At 36.4% G+C, this 18,773-nt stretch overlaps 1 protein-coding gene and 1 pseudogene across 2 annotated transcripts in view; one reads left to right on the top strand and one right to left on the bottom strand.

Annotated features, from left to right (window-relative positions):
• Positions 1–18,773, bottom strand: part of WDR75 (WD repeat domain 75) — a 34,617-nt gene that overhangs the window by 7,425 nt on the left and 8,419 nt on the right. For both annotated transcript variants that reach the window (XM_055289976.2, XM_055289979.2), the window contains 12 exons: positions 17,281–17,346; positions 16,353–16,443; positions 13,071–13,195; positions 11,139–11,209; positions 9,580–9,699; positions 9,028–9,116; positions 5,783–5,941; positions 4,672–4,731; positions 4,464–4,579; positions 3,188–3,363; positions 1,860–2,017; positions 793–973 (listed from right to left, as the gene is read on the bottom strand). In XM_055289976.2, coding sequence (XP_055145951.1) covers positions 793–973; positions 1,860–2,017; positions 3,188–3,363; positions 4,464–4,579; positions 4,672–4,731; positions 5,783–5,941; positions 9,028–9,116; positions 9,580–9,699; positions 11,139–11,209; positions 13,071–13,195; positions 16,353–16,443; positions 17,281–17,346 — 1,412 coding nt within the window. The remainder of the gene's footprint in view (positions 1–792; positions 974–1,859; positions 2,018–3,187; positions 3,364–4,463; positions 4,580–4,671; positions 4,732–5,782; positions 5,942–9,027; positions 9,117–9,579; positions 9,700–11,138; positions 11,210–13,070; positions 13,196–16,352; positions 16,444–17,280; positions 17,347–18,773) is intronic.
• Positions 10,689–10,833, top strand: LOC129489090 (uncharacterized; annotated as a pseudogene).

Below are 18,773 nucleotides of genomic sequence, written 5' to 3'. Positions count from 1 at the left end.
TGAAGAAAGTTTTACAAAGTAAATTCAGAATCAGACATGCTGGGAATGAGACGATCTCATTAGGCATCTGATTCTGTCCTTAGGCCCAACTACCTGAAGCAGGACCTGAAAATGCTGCTGCTACTTTCCCCTGCGCCTCTCGGAAACAATGAGGTTGGCGCATAGCACGGTTTTTATGGGAATACACAGAAAATAAGAAGGTTTGGATCTCCTGAGGCTTATGTATAGCTTCTGTTACCATTCAGCACATCCATGAAAGTATTCTAAAGAAGCCGGGCGCGGTGGCTCACGCTTGTAATCCCAGCACTTTGGGAGGCCGAGGCGGGCGGATCACGAGGTCAGGAGATCGAGACCATAGTGAAACCCCGTCTCTACTAAAAATACAAAAAAATTAGCCGGGCGTGGTGGCGGGCGCCTGTAGTCCCAGCTACTCGGAGAGGCTCAGGCAGGAGAATGGCGTGAACCCGGGAGGCAGAGCTTGCAGTGAGCCGAGATCGGGCCACTGCACTCCAGCCTGGGTGACAGAGCAAGACTCCGTCTCAAAAAAAAAAAAAAAAAAAAGTATTCTAAAGAAAAAATATGTAGGCCAAGAGTTAAATGTTAACCTGAATTTCAGAAATGTTGGCACAGTTTGTGGACTCAGAATTTTTGGCTTTCCAGCATTCTGATTAGCTGCTTGCCCCACTGACCTTTAGGCTACTTTTGGAGAGGGCATAAATGACTACTAAAGTTTTAAGACTTGTTTAAATAAGTTAAAAAATAGTACTATATACTTCCCAAAGATCTACCTACCTTATTTTCCCAGCTCGTTGGCAAAATGTACATTTAAGTTCCCATGTTACAGAATCCCATATTGTGACTATTTCCTCAAAACCAACTGCTAGTAAAGAACCATCTTCGGAGAAACAACAGTTAGTTGCTTGATACTTATGATAACTACCAACAAAATCACAGGTCCAGCCAACAGCTTTTTCTGTGGAAATATAAGCCATAATGTTCAGAAATTGTGTAAATGCTAGAGAATGCTACAGTAGTTCCCCATAGTTTCCCATTATCTGAGGGTTCACTTTCTGTGGTTTCAGTTCCCAGGGGTCAACTGAGGTCTGAAAATAGCTGCGTATAGTATAAAAAGATGTTTTGAAAGAGAGAGAAAGGCAGAGACAGAGCATGCACATATTCACTTAACTTTTATTACAGTATATTATTGTAATCACTCTATTATTAGTTATTAACCTCTTACTGTGCCTAATTTACAAATTAAACTTTATCTCAGGTATGCATGTATAGGAAAAAAACAGTATATATAGGGTTTGGTACTATCTGCAGTTTCAGCCATCAACTGGGGCGGGGGGGTCTTAGAATAAATCCCCCACTGTTAAAGGGAGACTGCTAAACGAGGGACATTATAAGCAGTAGGGATTAAGAAACAAAGATACACACACAAATAACAAATAAAATAAAGAAACAAAGACACAAAACAAGAAAACCTGTTCCCCACAACTTCTTTAAGTCAGAATTGCTACAAAATACTGACTGTTCTGAAATTTATGCCCTCTCCTGGAGACCTTGACCTCCCTCTAGTGGAGGAGTGAAAGGACTCTTGGTAAAAGCCCCTTTTACTTTACCCTAAAAAAACAGAATAATCAGCACATGATTAATCAAGAATGCCATTTAAAAGGAACAGATTTGAGGAAAAAGGCATGTAAAATGTAATCTCTTAAATCTATTAAAATTAAGCAATATCCTGTAGAATTCAATAAAGTAGAAAATGTCCTCCCAGGATGGATACAAGTCATGAGAAAAAGAAATTAATTCCTAAAATTGTGCACAGTTTAAACATAACATATTTAATAACTTACTGTATATATCAGAGTCATCTGTTAATATCCACACTTTGAAGTAACCATCTTTGCTAGCTGTAACCAAGGTGGGCTGTTCAGATTTTTCTGCATTACAGAAACAGAGAGCTGTAATGCAGTCTTCGTGTGGCATGTTAATTTTAGTGTTAAGAATAAACCTAGTGGGAAGGAAACCACAAATTTATTCTTGCATGAGGACAAAGTGATGTATATAAGAATTTCTGACATGCTGTACATTTTACAATAGCATCTTGAACAACAGGCAACTGATAATCACATAGAATGACAAACAATTGAGTGCTCTACCTCTAACGGCCAGAGGATGCAAAGAGTTCTAATATATCACCTTTGCCCTTGTGTAACATTAGAGAACGTTATGTGTAGTAGTCAACCCACTACTACATTGGTACAAAATGAGGATAAAACAGGTCACCAATCAATGATACTCAAAAGCCTACTGTATCAAACTCTGCAGGAAACTTGTATAGAACCCAGATTCCTGCCTACTTTTGAAAATAAAAAATGGAATGGCCGTGAAACGCCCCACTTGGGGCAATGAAAAATAGACAGGAAACTACTTAGTCAAACTGGCTGGTCATTATTTACTATTTTTAGTCACCTAAATGACTTCTTAAAGCTTGTTTCGAGCTTAGAGGGCAACGCTGTGAATGAAAGACAACTAGGACTGTGTTCTTAAAAGAACATCAAGACAGCATAGGGTTGTGATTTTAAAAAAGCACAAGTTATAACAACAGTGACTAGGGACAACCACTTAATCTCTCTGGGCCTGTTTCTTCACCTATAAAATATAGACAACAGGCTTATCTTACAGTGTTCTTTTGAAGAGTAAGATAATGGGTACAAAGCTCTAAGCCAAGTTCTTGGCACACAGCAAAGATTTGATATGTGGTTATTATAGCCACAGTATGAGACTGGATTCCTTATCTAATCACAACATCCATGCTACACTATACTATGCTACACTTCTACCTACACTCCCTCTTTTCAAAAGGCAGTATGCTGTTAACGGAAGAGCAAGGGAACATTTGGATTCTAATCCTGGATTTGCCTAGAATTTGGTATTATGCCCTTGAGGAGGTGTCACTTTTCCGGGTTTCTTTCTTCATTATGAGATGACATTATGACTTAGAGGACATCATTGCCTTCTCAGAGCAGAAAGCTTAAAGGTTTTATTAGAATAAAACCTCTCCCATATCTCTAAATCTAAACCTTGTCAAGATGAAACATCTTAAAGACAATTGAAACTGTAAAATGGGAAGTGAAATATTTTATACTTTGAAATTAAGTGGCTACACAGATAGTATTACCCTTGTGTTTTCTTATTATACATCCACAGTTTCATTTGCAATTCAAGCTCAGTTTCCTTTTCTTGCCGCTGTTCCACTGTTGCAAGCCAGTTACCAAAGCAGCCAAACGCAGCCTTTGTTAGTTCAATTTGGATCAGACCATAATCATTAATATATTCTTGCTGTATAATATCTAACTGATGAGTAAAAAAAACCAAAATGTTTATTAACATGAATACACAAATGTTACAGCATTCAAGAAATGATAATTAACTACATCCAAGACAACTTCTGTACTCTATAGTAATAGATTTTTAAATAAAGGTAAAAATGAACTAATTGTTACTATGGACACCAAAATTGCCATTAAAAAAGGGAACACATTATATAGCATCGATTTGGTGGTAATTATTCTTCAATGACCTTGAATATTAGCGATTACTAACACCCACTATATGATACAACACAACCATTAATTTATAGTAGTGCTTTCTTTTGTTTCTAAGAACAAACAGCTTTACATCATCTCAAGGCTAGATTCTCCATCACTAGAAACAAGCAAAACAGAAATAAACCTACAATCTTTAAGAAATGAAAAAAGATAGCCAATGTAAGTAGGCCAGCATTTATTTATGGTTGTTTTAAAAAAAATCCCATTTCCTTGCCTATACTAATAAAATGCCTACTATTAAGTGTACTAAATGCTTACAATTCACAGGCATTATACTTGAGATAAACATAAAAAGATTAATATGCTTCCTTTTTTTAAGGGGCCTAAAGGCCACGGTGAGAAAGAGCTAGTGTCACAGTTGCTATGACAGATCTGTAAAGAGTACTGTGGCGCACAAGAAAAGTGGGATATCTGGATCAGACTCATCAGGATTGGAGGAAGTGTTCCTCTCTAATCTACACTGAAAATTTTATCTTCAATATGTGAATATGATAGTGTTTCACCATGAAGCAAATACAAATTTGTATTGTCAATCCACCTATTTTTGTTTCTTTATCCTTGTGACTCAAAAGCACAGATGTATGGGATAGCTAATAGGAGGGCATTCTGAAACAAAAGACAGAGACAGCATGTACAGGAGTGCCAACTGGCTTACATGTAATCTGCAACTGTGGCCTCAATGGAATTAGGCTCTGAACAACTGAACTAAGTAACCACGGATAATACTATGTTCAAGAAAACATATGCACAGGATCTTGTTTTAAAAGTTACTAAACAAATTGCTTGACTCCAGTGGTATTGTAAAGAGCTTTCATTAACTTCAAGGCTAATGAATCAAAATCTTACATTGTATAACTGTTTATCACTCTGGAGAGAATAAAACTGCAGGTGGCCAGGTTTTCCATTCAAAACCAAAGCTTTAGTTCTTGGATCAATCATCAAACCAGTGAAGATACTCCTATCTGCAGAAGTAGTGACAAGTAACAGGTGAAGTAAGAGAAATATGCACTCTTTAAAATGTTCATGATTCCAAATCCACTGAGTTCTGCAATACCTTTCACTAGGCCTTGAATTACTGCAGATGCTTCAAGGTTTCGGTGAATAATTATTATCTCTGTGGGTAGAAAAAAATAGGTATTTAAATATCAATAGGTTAGAGAAAGCTTGTCCAACTTGTGGCTCAGGGTGGCTTTTTATGCAGCCTAACACAAATTCATAAACTCTCTGAAAATATTATTATTATTATTATTTTTAGCTCGTCGGCTATCATTAGTGTTAGTATATTTTATGTCTGGCCCAAGACAATTCTTTTTCCAATGTGGCTCATGGAAGCCAAAAGATTGGACACCCCTGGGTTAGAGTTTCAAGGTGAAGGAGTCACCTGAGTTTATACCGTTCTGAAATATACCAGAATACAAAACCCAGTAGGTTCAATGAACTCAGAGTACTACTAGAAAATCAGGAATATATTTTGTGATTTAGTGGAAAATCTAGGGGTGGGGATAGGGGCTTTTCTGTTGGAGTCTTTAAGTTTTTATCAGTTGTGCCTATGAACACATTTTAAGTGTTAATGCAAAATCTATAAAGAGTATATGTAATAAAGATAGTTTAACTTTTTCATGCCACTAAATGGGCTGCTCACAGTATTGTTCTTTTTTTAAAGAAAAGGAAGTGGATTTACAAAGATACCCTAGTCTAGGCTGAGTAGTCACTGGATGAACAAAGTTCTGGAGAAATACAAGACTGCCTCTATTTCTATCAAATCTATAGGACTCTCGCCCCGAGGTAAGAACTGTATCAAGAGAATCTTGCAGTATTCTTTTGAAAACGCCAGGTTTATGAAAGCACTTATGTCCACTTCCAAACCTTCCCTTCACTTCCCCATGTCATCCCATACTAAAAGACTTTGAAAATGTAAGTGGCACATCAATAACCAAATACACTTAGCCTTCCATTTTATAAAAATAATTATCAAAAATGTTGAATTCTGGTGGTGCCTGGGGGTAGAGAGGGGTGGATAAGAGAGGAGTAATGCAAGGAAAAGAAGGCTCATTAAATCTCATATGCTACTCTTAGTTTTAGGTCTCTTTATTCTCTGTTCCCTACAGATGCTAGCTAATTTATGGTGTTTATATATTTCCTCACAATAAAAAATTTAGACTTACTATTATCAGAGTGAGAAGTGCAGAATAAATCTCCGGCAGGCGAGACTGAGATATGTTCAATAGTAGCTCCTAAACGCGGGAGAAACTCCTTATTCTTCTCTGTTGCATTGCGCCACTCTACAAGTACAGATTCACGACCACCACTCAGCAGACTTGTGCCTTCATATCCATTCAAAGAAATTAAAAGGACGGTGTTTTGAGGAAAAAAGAGAAAGAAAAATATAATTAACACTTTTATTTTTCCTACCGTACTAGAGAAATAAACTCATTTAAAGCTATAAAAAGTGTCTTCATATCTTTTAATATACTCTGAAGACAAATGATCACTGGTTCAGGAATTTTTTTTCCAGTGATATCTGATTAGTTTGTTGCTGACCAACTCCTCTGTTGATAACTAGAAAAGCTGGACAAACAAACATCTTTTAGGCCAAGATAGCTTCACTGATAAATTTTTCTAAACATTTAAATACTATACCAAAAATATTATATATATATAAAAAAAACAAGCCAATTTCACGACAGATGAAAATTCTTAAGCAAAATACTATACCAATGATATATTAAAGGGATATCATGTCATCGCAGAGTTTATTGCAAGAATGAGATTACTTTAACAGCTGAAAAATAAATTAATGTAACCCCACTTACAGAACAAAAGGAAAAAAATCATGATTATTTGAATAGATGCAGAAAAAGCAAATGACAGAATTCTATACGCATTCATGATAATACCTCTCAGAAACTCAGGAATGGATGGGATCCTTTGAATCTCATCAAGAGTACTTGGATAACATCTATAGCAAACACCACACTAAAAGTTAAACTATTGAAAACTTTCCCTTTGTGATTAAGAATACTATTACCATTTTGATTCAACGTTAACTGGATGTCTAGTGCACTGAAATGAAACCAGAAAGGCTTAAGGATTGGAAAGAAGGAAATAATCACTTCCATGTTCACAGACAGCATGACTACATCAAGGCATAGCCAAAACAGTTTACAGATAAACTTATGGAATAAGTAAATTTAGCTGATTGTAAGAGAAATATACAACAATCAATTTTATTTTTAAATACTAGCAAGTCAATTAGAACATAGAGTAAAAAATACTATCAAAAGACCATCAAATGTCTCGTGAAAAATATATATGAGAACCATACAGAAAAAAAATCCTAACTCATGGATATAAAGACCTAAAAAGTGGAAAAGTATTTATTATGATTACAAATTCAAATGCTCAATACTATAAAAACATCAATTCTCCTCAAATTGATCAACAGCTGTATTGTCAACACGGTAGCCACCAGTCAAATGCGGCCAATTAAATCTAATGGTTTGAAAACAAAAGCCTGCAAGAGACTATCTTAATGACTAAATGGATAAACAGGACACTGTTTCAGACTGTTTTCTCAAAAGTATTCCATCAAATAACCATTTTTCATTCTTTCATGAATCTAAAACGACTGGTTTTAAAGATCACTGGTTTACAATGGGGTTTTTATCAAATTCTCTAAAGCTGCAAGCTGATAAAATCTAGCTAAACAGAAGACTAAAGGTATGTAGTTGTGATGTGCAAGAACAAAATTAAGAAGTTTAATCTGATATATACACATATATGATACATTGTGCATATGGTTCATATATGCCTCAAAAGTTCTCAAAAACAACTAAAATTTGTATTTCTTTTACATTTACACAGCTATTTTTTTCTTTTTCTAATAACTCACACCCCCACAGTTAGTAAGGACATTTCACTGACAACTACATACTGTAACCATTATTTCTCATTTAAAAATATTCATGCTACTTGAAATATAACATCAACAATTCAAATTGCGGCCGGGCACGGTAGCTCACGCCTGTAATCCCAGCACTTTGGGAGGTGGAGGCTGGGGGGATTGCCTGAGGTCAGGAGTTTGAGACCAGCCTGGCAACATGGTGAAACCCCGTCTCTACAAAAAATACAAATAATTAGCTGGGTCTGGTGGTGCGTGCCTGTAGTCCTAGCTACTTAGGCAGCTGAGGTGGGAGGACTGCTTGAGCCCAGGAAGTCGAGGTTGCAGTGAGCCAAGATGGTGCCACTGCACTCCAGCTTGGGTGACAAAGTGAGACCTTGTCTTAAAAAAAAAAAAACCCTGCCTGGAACATATACAGACACGTACATATGGATACCAAGCACTCACCAGTATTTTGAAGGTGTGGAGTGGGAAGGAGGGTAGAGAATACAAATGAGTAGCCTACGTTGTCTCCATACACTAGTTATTAGTCCCCAAACCATAAGTGGGTTGAAGGTGCCTCCTATTTCCCGGGGCTTCCGGGCATTAAACCCAAGTAAGCCTCTAAGGATACCACAGCATATGGTACCATCTAAGACTTGTCCTGTCAGTCTCCAGGAAGACTTGCAGAAAGAAAAATCACTTTTCCTGGCTTCTCGTTTTTTAGGCACACAATCTTCTCTAGTATGTAGCAACTTTCTTACAGGACCAGTCAAATAAACTGACATAACTTTCACCACATGGGACCAGTCAAATAAACTGACATAACTTTCACCACATGGGTCTTTGTAAACAAAGACAAGATGTACTTCCCTGTATTTCTGTTGAAGACCACCTTACTTTAAAGGTATTTTTACTTGCTATAGCTACACTACACAAAGCTGTGACAGAAGTCATGCAGCTTAATGAAACAATGATGGAGATTAATTTAAAATAGCTAATGTCAAATAAGGCCATGTAACAAACAGTTAAAAACAAGAGCTCTAAAATCAGAACCAGGTCCAAACCCACCTACTCGCCACGTGATGTTAGGCAAGTTAATTATCAACTCCAAATCCGACTTCCTTTATGTGTAAAATGAGTATCATGCCACTCATTGCCTAGGATCAATGATTAAATCAGATAACGGATGTAGTGTTAGAATAGTTACTTGCACCTGATAAGCTACAGTTATGGACCACACACACTTAGTTATGTAGACAGACATACCTTCAAAAAGTCATATAATTTAAATAGGTTATGTCAACAATAGAGATTTTTATCACAAATGTACACTTTAGAACTTTGAAGGGCTTCAAAACCTAAAACATATTGTGCTGAGCAAAGCCCAAAATACAGGGGTAATACACAAGTGTTTGGAATTCATTTGGCCCATGCAGTTTTAAATCTTCCAAACTAAAAATACAGTGAATTAAAACACTTGACACATATACTTCAAAAGTTCATTTTAATAATTAAACCTGCACTTACCTGTCACTGAAAAAGCCAAATCCATAACCATATCATGGTGCCAATGTAAACATGTGTACGTATATTTCTTATCATCATAAAAATTCCTCCTATTGGAGAAAAACAAAACTCTTATTTTGACCACAGGTTTAAGTTAGGAAAATAATGGCATGCCAAATACAATAAACATAATATATACCAAACATAATAAATCATAATATGAAGGCTTCTGGTCTTAATGTGCACACTTTCTATTTCTAACCAGAGTGACTGACTTCTATAAATAATATGCCATCTGTGGTACCCTCCTAGATATTCACTATTGTCAGTCTTTCCTTTTTGGATAAAGGCAAACAAAAAGTTTTCTTCAATAAAATGATTATAGGCAACAAAAAATTTTTCACTCGCTTTATAAGCCCAAGGCTAGAAATTCTAAAACAGTAAGTATGAAATGAAAAGCACACAAAAAAGGAAAGGGAGGCTGTTTCCTTGGACCCAGAGATAGCCCTGTTCTACAGGACTAACATAAAATAGTACATAAATGATAGCCATACTCTTCATGAGTAAACTGACCAAAGACGAATTTTGCCATCCATGTGACCAGATGCGATGCAGTCTTCCGTTGGGTGACATGCTACACATGTAAAATTGTTCTTAGCATGCTTCTTATTTCTTGATGATGATAAAGTAAACCTAGGAGAAAAAAAAAACAAATTCTCTTAATTATTAAAGTCGCTTGATAAGTGGTGACGTAGTTAAGTAAAAGAGAGTTCCCAGCAATAGCAACCAAAATTGTAGAGCTCAGAATTCAATAAATATAACTGCAGGATTTTTTTCAAAAAGAAAATTTTGATCAAGAATCAAGCATTCTGTTTTGTAAACATACATCAACATACAATATGAAATTCATGTAGCTAATATTCTACCATAATAATTTATCTATGGAAGCCACTGACATTTAAGTAAAGATTTTAGTGATTTTTTTTTTTGGCCTGGGCAAAGCTTGTTCAAATTTCCCACTGAACCTACATTTTAGCATGAGGCATAATCAAACCTGAGACATTAGATCCGAGACAAATGGCTAATACATCAGAAAGGACAAATCCAAAGGGATCAATCTACTTGTTATAATATCTAGCCTATTTCCTATTCTTTGGCTGAATACTTGTCAATCTTCAGGCTCTGAAGAAGTCAGGATCAATATTATACTAAAAAGAAAGCAACTAGCTGGGCACAGTGACTCACGCCTGTAATCCCAGCACTTTCGGAGGCTGAGGCGAGTGGATTACCTGAGGTCAGGAATTCAAGACCAGCCTGACCAATATGGTGAAACCCCGTCTCTACTAAAAATACAAAAATTTGCCAGCCTGGTGGCAGATGCCTGTAGTCCCAGCTACTCAGGAGGCTGAGACAGGACAATCACTTGAACCTGGGAGGCAGAGGTTATAGTGAGCCGAGAACACACCATTGCACCAGCCTGGGTGACAGAGCAAGACTCTGTCTCAAAAAAAAAAAAAAAAAAGCAATCTTGGCAGGGTAAAAGGGAAGAGGTAGTTATTACTTTCGAATAGTAACTACTCAATACTTAGCACTAGCTGCTCTAAATATGTCACCTTATTCATCATTACAACTCTGTTAGGTAGATATTATCTCCATTTTAAGTATGTTTTAAATTGAGGTGCATCGCTTCTCGGCCTTTTGGCTAAGATCAAGTGTAGTATCTGTTCTTATCAGTTTAAATTGAGGTGCAGTGGGCATCAAATAGAGTAAATCTGATCCAATTAAAACTTACATATCCCAAAGCCTACATTCATTCCTACATCCATAAAATGACAATGAGAATCATGTGGTGAAACCCTGTCAAACTACATCCAACTTTGACTCCAAGAATGCAGACTAGAATTCAGGTGTATAGGGCTTTTGGCTGGAAAAAGCTTCCTAGGTTTTGGTGACTAATAGTATGCTTAAAAACTATATGGTATGGTTAAAAACTATACCTCCATACTTCACAGTCTTACACTCCCTTGCAACATAAAACTAGGAATAGCTTTGGATTATAGGTATTAGGAAGAAATAAAATTATAAAGAACTCTTGAGCAAATAAAATAAAGCTAATAAAAAATAATTCTTACCTTGATGTTGTTTTCTTTTTGAAAAAATAAACAGACAAGTAAAATTCCCGTACTGCAGCAACATATACTCCCTGGTATTTCAAAAAGAAGATAAACATTCACAAAAACAGTCAACACTCTTTTTCTTTTTTCTTTTTTTTTTTGAGACAAAGTCTCGCTCTTGTCCCCCAGGCTGGAGTGCGATGGTGAGATCTCGGCTCACTGCAAACTCTGCCTCCTGAGTTCAAGTGATTCTCCTGCCTCAGCCTCCCAAGTAGCTGGGATTATAGGAGCCTACCACCACGCATGGCTAATTTTTGTATTTCTAGTAGAGATGGGGTTTCACCATGTTGGCCAGGCTAATCTCATATTCCTGACCTCAGGTGATCCACGCGCCTCGGCCTCCCAAAGTGCTGGGATTACAGGAGTGAGCCACTGCGACTGGCCCAACACTGTTTAAAAAGAAACATCCCCCACAAAAGTTAACAGTAACTTTGTTCAGCTGATAAGAGTATATTAATATGATATATTCCACTTTGGCTGTAGAAAGAATAATCATACTATTAAAACAATGATAGAAAATTAAAAGATGAACTTAGGTCCTAAATCCTAAAACTAGACTCTCAAGCTTAAAGTACAATGACTAGAATTTTTTTCCATTAGGAATAACTTATATACACTAAAATGCATTGTTTGATATACATGTACATCTACATAACCACTGCCACGAACAGGATCTAGAACATTTCCTTCCTCAGAAATGCCCCCTCCTCCCTCTTTACAGTCATTCCTCAATGTTCCCATCCCACCTATCTGTTTCGATCACCATAGCTTATTTCTCGGCTGGTTGTAGAATTTCACATTCATTGAATGGTAAAATATACACTCTTTTCTGCTTGTCCTCTGTGGCTCAACATCGTCCATCATCTTTTTGAATTTAATCTACATTCTCATGTGTGTCATTAGCTCCTTTCTATTGCTGAGCAGCATTCCACTGTATGCATATCACATTTGTTTATTCTCTTGCTGATGAATATTTGGGTTAATTTACATTTTGGAGCTACTATGAATAATCACTCTTGTACACATCATTTTGTGGTTATGTTTTCATTTCTCTCTATGTAGGAATGGAATTGCTAGGTAAATGTATTTAACTTTGCTCTATATCCTGTCAACATTAGCTATTCTAGTGGACTTAAAAGTGGTATGTTGCTATGGTTTTAATTCGTATTTATTTGATGACTAACAATGCTGAAGAATGCTGACATTAATGATGTTAAAAAAGTTTACTCTGAGAAATTAACTCTTTTCAGAATAATGCCAAAATAATGCTACAAAACTTAAGACTAAAGAAGCATGCCGCTACAGTGATGTCCGGAGGCTTTTCATAGCATTTGATTTTAAAATAGTAAAGTAACTGTTAACAGGGAACGGCTGAAGAAATCACAGTATAAACATCAGTTATAATTTATGAAAAACATGTTAGTATACACACATGCTGCAATGTTAAGTGAAAAAAAGATGAAAAGACTTCTGATCTTAATTCTTTTTGGGAAAAGTTATTTTATGAATGTTAAGAAAAAAGCCTAGAAAGAGATTCTTCAATTATCACTGGTGAGATTATAGGTTTTATTTCCTCATTATATTTTTCTGTAGTTTCCAAATTTTCTATAATGGGCATATTAATTATGAACAGGGAGGCCATAATTTCTAAAGACACATAGTCTAAGAGAGTTTACAAAGGCATTAGGACAGAATACACAAAAATAAGGATAGTCCTAAAAAATCTATACCACAAATACATGCTAAAGCAATGAAGAGGCTTCTTAGTTACTAATACAAATATAGTAATTCAATGGAATATAAAATCACTGTAACATAAAATGCTCAGCAAACAGATTGCAGGAAAGAAATTTTAGGTACAAAACAGAAAACGAACAAAACATAATTTACCTCGTTTCCAAAGGCAATGCACTTGGGTGACTGGTTTATGTAATCCAAAACAAAGGACAGCTCCTTGGCTTCTACTTCCTGGCTTGATGATTTTGGAAGCTTCACTGAAACCAGCTGAAATATATCTAGCCAAAGGAAGCTATATTAATATAAAGCTTCTCCAGAGAGAGCAAACATGTGCAAGGAATTTATTCATATGATTTTTGTTTTGAGACGAAGTCTCACTCTGTCGCCCAGGCTGGAGTGCAGTGGCGTGATCTCGGCTCACTGCAACCTCTGCCTCCCAGGTTCAAGCAATTCTCCTCCCTGCCCGAGTAGCTGGGACTACAGGCATGTGCCATCAAGCCTGGCTAATTTTTATATTTTTAGTAGAGATGGGGTTCCACCATGTTGGCCAGGCTGGTCTCGAACTCCTGACCTCAAGTGATCCAGCTATCTTGCCTCCCAAATTGCTGTGATTATAGGTGTGAGCCACTGTGCCTGGCCCTATGAAACTGCTAATCAGTACTCTAGAATTTATTTGATGCAAGATAATAATTCTAGGCTAATCTTGAACAAAACATACCTTAAAGCTGGACTCTTTGTTTGAATGAGCAAGTTTTAAATGGAAGTCTAATTCCATAACTCATGTATATAAATGCCCCAAATATACAGAAATACAAATCAACTTGTATTTTACTGGTGCATTTTACTTTCCAAGTATTAAGCTGGGTGTTAAAATGGAAAAAGAATATGAATGTTGGTGAACTGAGTAGCCAAAAGCAACAAACCATCTGAGTTTTCAGAAATGCTATGATGGGCCTGCCATAATATTAGGGTAAAATCTCCTTTTCTGTAATACCGACATATTCTTCTCTTTATATCCCTTTAAAAAATATCTCCTTAAGGGTATTCTTTTTACTCAGAGTAAAAGCAAAAGTCCTTCCAATAGCCTACGATGCTAAATATAATCTATTCTCCACTGGCTCACTCCCACCCACCTCCCTTCTCCAATATAGCTGCACAGCCCTTCTTCCTCTCATTTAATATTTACTCCTCCTATGTTGCCCATTTCCCTCCCCTGCTTTATTTTTCTCTAGACCACCTTTCATCTTACCATATCATATTAACTAATCCAGTCAGTTTACTACTGGGACTTAGAAGTGTTTTGTTTTGTGCAATCATAACAGTATTTAGCACATGGTGGGTGCTCAATTAGGTGCTGAATGACTATATGACACGTAGTCAAGAAGTAATACCATCAAAAATAACATGTAAATAAAAGGCTAATTTGTTTTTAAACCAGAGAAGTAACTGCAACACAATTTATTCAATTTTCTATCAGAGAGTCTGGTTTTGGGCTGTGGAACATAGATAACACAGAAAGGGTACACATATATGTATAATATATGTTTTTGTATTTGAGCATGAGAGGCCACTGGTGCAGTAAGCAAGCCAGCTAGCACAGGGGATCTTTTCAAGCCTGACTGACATTTTTATGTAGCAGCTATCCAGATTTTCTTATGCTGGGTGCCCATTATATGCCAAGTACTGAAGACTAATAATAGATCTCATTATGAGAAGAATTTAGATTATGACACAAGATCATTACTTTAGATCAGTCGTTTTCCACCCTGTCTTGCATATCAGACACAACTGGGAAATTTTTCAGTAAACTAGGCCCCAGCACACAGAATCTTATTAAGTTCTTCACGTGATTCTTATGTGCAGTCAGTGTTTAGAATCATGGGTAAAAAGTTTTGCTACAGCTATTGGCAACCACTTTTCCAAGTGAGGAATCATGGAGTGAGTACAGGAAGTTGTTACCAAATATGAGTGATGAGCAGAATCACCTGGGACGATATTGAAAATGCAGATTCCTAAAGTACATCTCAAACCTAGTGATCAACTGCCTGTCAGGAAGATTAAGAACCTGAATTTTTTGTAAACATGTGAACTGTTATCAGAAATCCATGTATTCAATATACAAAACCGAACCTAAGTATCAAAAAGAGTGCTATGTTTGAAGTAGTCATCTGGCAAGATGACTTAATTATTTTTAAGAATGTTGCCATCTCCAGAACATTATTTGAAATGTCCTTTGGAGGTGGTTTAGTGATCCTCCCACCTCGGCCTCCTGAGTAGCTAGGACTGTAGCCACCACATGTAACTTACTTTTCTTTCTTTTTTTCTTTTTAGAGACAGGGTCATGGTATATGTTGCCTAGGCTGGTCTCAAACTCCTGACCTCAAGCAACCCTCCTGCCCTGGCCTCCCAAAGCGCTGGGATTACAGTTGTCAGCCATCATGCCCGGCCCCACTATCATCTTAAACCTGCTTCATATTCTTCATTCTGAACACAACTGTATTTTATGGAGGACACCACAGGATACAGTGGCATTCTTGAATTTGGGGATCAGAAAATTTCTTTAGATGTGCCCTCAAGTCAGTGTTCTGTTTTATCAAATTCTATGATAAGGGACAATTATTTGTAATCACTGAGAATATCCTAGGAATTCCTAAAATGCTGATGCATGGCAGTTTCAGTGGACCAATGTTCCAAAGACAGTGAAAATGTAATTAATAATAACTTAGTCACATTATTGGTTCTTAATATCAACCAATTTTTGTTTTTTTGGAGACAGAGTCTCGCTCTGTCACCCAGGCTGGAGTGCAGTGGCGCCATCTCGGCTCACTGCAAGCTCCACCTCCTGGATTCATGCCATTCTCCTGCCTCAGCCTCCCGAGTAGCTGGGACTACAGGAGCCCGCCACCATACCCAGCTAATTTTTTGTATTTTGTTTAGTAGAGACGGGGTTTCACCGTGTTAGCCAGGATGGTCTAGATCTCCTGACCTTGTGATGTGCCCACCTTGGCCTCCCAAAGTGCTGGGATTACAGGCGTGAGCCAATGAGCCTGGCCAATATCAACCAATTTTCTATGCCATTTCCACCCTGACTCAAGAAAGTAAGAAGTGTTCAATGATATATAAAATGATAGTGATGCTTAATAACAGATTTAAGTTCAGTAGAAAGACAAATTCTATACACCTTTGTAAAGCAGATTTAAAATTTGAGGTCTGCAGTCTACTATTACAACTACATAAAAAATAACCCCTCCCTCACTGCATATTTCAGAATTCATACAAAGCTTCTCCAAATGAACACAGTAATGACAAAAGCAATTTAAATGTCCATTCTAAAAACTGTTGGCGTCAGATTAAAACCAAAATGTTAAATTTTGAGGAACTGTAAAATGTAAAGAGCCACTCAATGCCATATATAATAAGTTAATTATACCGTACCTGGTTTTTCTTTATTTACTATAACAAAGACAGAATCCTCAGCTTGGGCAAGAGTAAAGAGGGCATGAAGTTTACATCCAACTATGAAAGTCTGAAAGATAAAGAGCACCACAGTGTTTACTGTCTGTTCCCTCCAGTGGAACATAAGATCCATTAAGGCAGGGATTTTTATGTATTTTGCTCATTGCTGTATTCCCAACATAAGGAGAGTACCTGGCTTACAGAAGACAACTAATACATATTTGTTAAATACCCTTTCAAGTTTCCTACATATAGATCTGAAATGGTATTGTATTGAATGTATCATAATTTTAACTGACATCAAGGTCATATTTAACTTTTTTCCTACCATAAACAACACTATAAGGACTTTGCGTACAGGCCATTATTCCGAGGTGAGACTGCTGTAGCAAAACGTGTTTATTGATTTTCAGTTTTAACTCTCATTGGGTAAAAAAGTGCCTGTTTCTCTATACCTATCGCTAGATTTTTTTTCAATCTACAATTTGGCTAGATTTATGAAGGGAAATATTGTGTCATTTGTTTTAATTTAGATTTCTTTATTAATGAGTTTAAGCATCTCTTCATATTTATTAGCTACTTGTATTTCTTTTTGTGAATTCACATATTCCTACTTTATGCCAATTTCTTCTACCAGGCTATTAGTTTTTCCTTATTGGTTTTTGGGAAGATTTTTGTATATTTGGAATAATATCTTTTGAAAATATCTTCTTCCAGCTTTAACTTGTCTTTTATAAGTGGAAAATTTTTATATAGTCAAATTAATTTTTTTGATGTTATTTTGTAACTTGTTTAGGAAGTCTATTTAAATATTTGGCCTTATAGAAAGAAACAGTACATCTACCATTAAATTACATTGCCTTTTTTTTTTTTCCACACAAGAAAAAGTAAAGATCAATCCACATACCTTTATTAAGATGCCATCTATATAGTCCCACAGTTTAATTGTGCCATCAAGGGAACAAGAATACAGCTAAAAGGGTAAAACAATACAAAATTGATTAAAAAAAAGAAATTCATCAAGATATCAAATGAATAATTAAATGTTGATCAGGGGCATTTTCTATTCATTAATTCACTGTTAACCTTAAAGAGGTAGAGTCATTTATTTATATTGCTTCTGCAAAACAAGCTTTTCACAGCTTTCTGCAAGAAGCAGATCCATCCATTTCAAGTTTTAACTAAGAGAGAGAGGAAAAAAGTCAACTTTCTATCTTGAAGAGGGAGATGGTAAGGTTTTGAATGAGATATGAAAAGCACCTAGGTGCAGTGGCTGCCACCTGTAATCTCAGCACTTTGGGAGGCCCAGGCAGGTGCACCACTTGAGGCCAGGAGTTCGAGACCAGCCTGGCCAACATGACGAAACCCCTACAAAAATTAGCCAGGTGTGGTGGCACATCCCTGTAATCCTAGCTACTCGGGAGGCTGAGGTTGCAGTGAGCTGAGATCACGTCGCTGTACTCCAGCCTGGGAGACAGAGTGAGACTCTCCAAAAAAAAAAAACAAACAAACAAACAAACAAAAAAAAACACCCACACAAGAGCTTGTTGCTCTTCCTGCCAGAACTCAGTTTACTCAGTTTTATTAGCCAAACTCCTTTCACCTTATATGAGTATTAAGGGAGTGATTCTCAAGTGACTGAAGAATATTCTGCTTAAAAAAAATTTCTTCCAATCCATCAAGGACCAATACTTTCACAAAATACAATAGAAATTATAATGTGCTTGGATGCTGTGGCAGTGTCAAAGTGTTTTGTGACACTCACATTCTGTACTCTTATACAGAATGGTAACTAACGGTTTAGGACACTGGTCTGTGGACCATACTTTGATAGCACCAGAAGACCTTACTAACACATAGGTTTATTTTTGTCCTAGTGTACTTAGTTTTATTCATACTAAGTTTCCGCTAGATTTTTTGTTTGTCGTTGTTATAGGAAAATACTTTGCTTATAATGTTTACAAATAATTTTAATATTTTTAAAGAAAGTGGCAATTTTAGGATTTCTGCAAATGGAGACATGGACTCAGAGAAGAGGAATGTAAAAATGTTGGAGTAAAACTATATTATCTATCCAAGTCAAAAAATTATACAAACTAGGAAATTTATATCACAATTACTGCATATGAGAATCATAAATATGGACTAGTAAAATGTAACAAGTCAAACATATAATTACTGTCAAAACAATGGTTAATACACAATACTGTGACTCCTAAGTCCAGAACTGCTGCCCCTGCACCTCAACCAAATCTACTGATAAAACTGCCCTTCTCTAATTTTATTCACTTTCAGTCATCTGAAACAAAGCTTTTATGAATTGTGTATACGTTTTTTTGGCTATAAAACTTAGTATATGGACTTCACAAATTTCAATTTTAACAAAATAATAGTTTTGCT

The sequence above is a fragment of the Symphalangus syndactylus genome, chromosome 8 (genome assembly GCF_028878055.3).
Source record: "Symphalangus syndactylus isolate Jambi chromosome 8, NHGRI_mSymSyn1-v2.1_pri, whole genome shotgun sequence".
NCBI lineage: Eukaryota > Metazoa > Chordata > Mammalia > Primates > Hylobatidae > Symphalangus > Symphalangus syndactylus.
The sequence above is the reverse complement of the archived record's forward strand: the minus strand, read 5'-3'. Positions and strand labels throughout refer to the sequence as shown.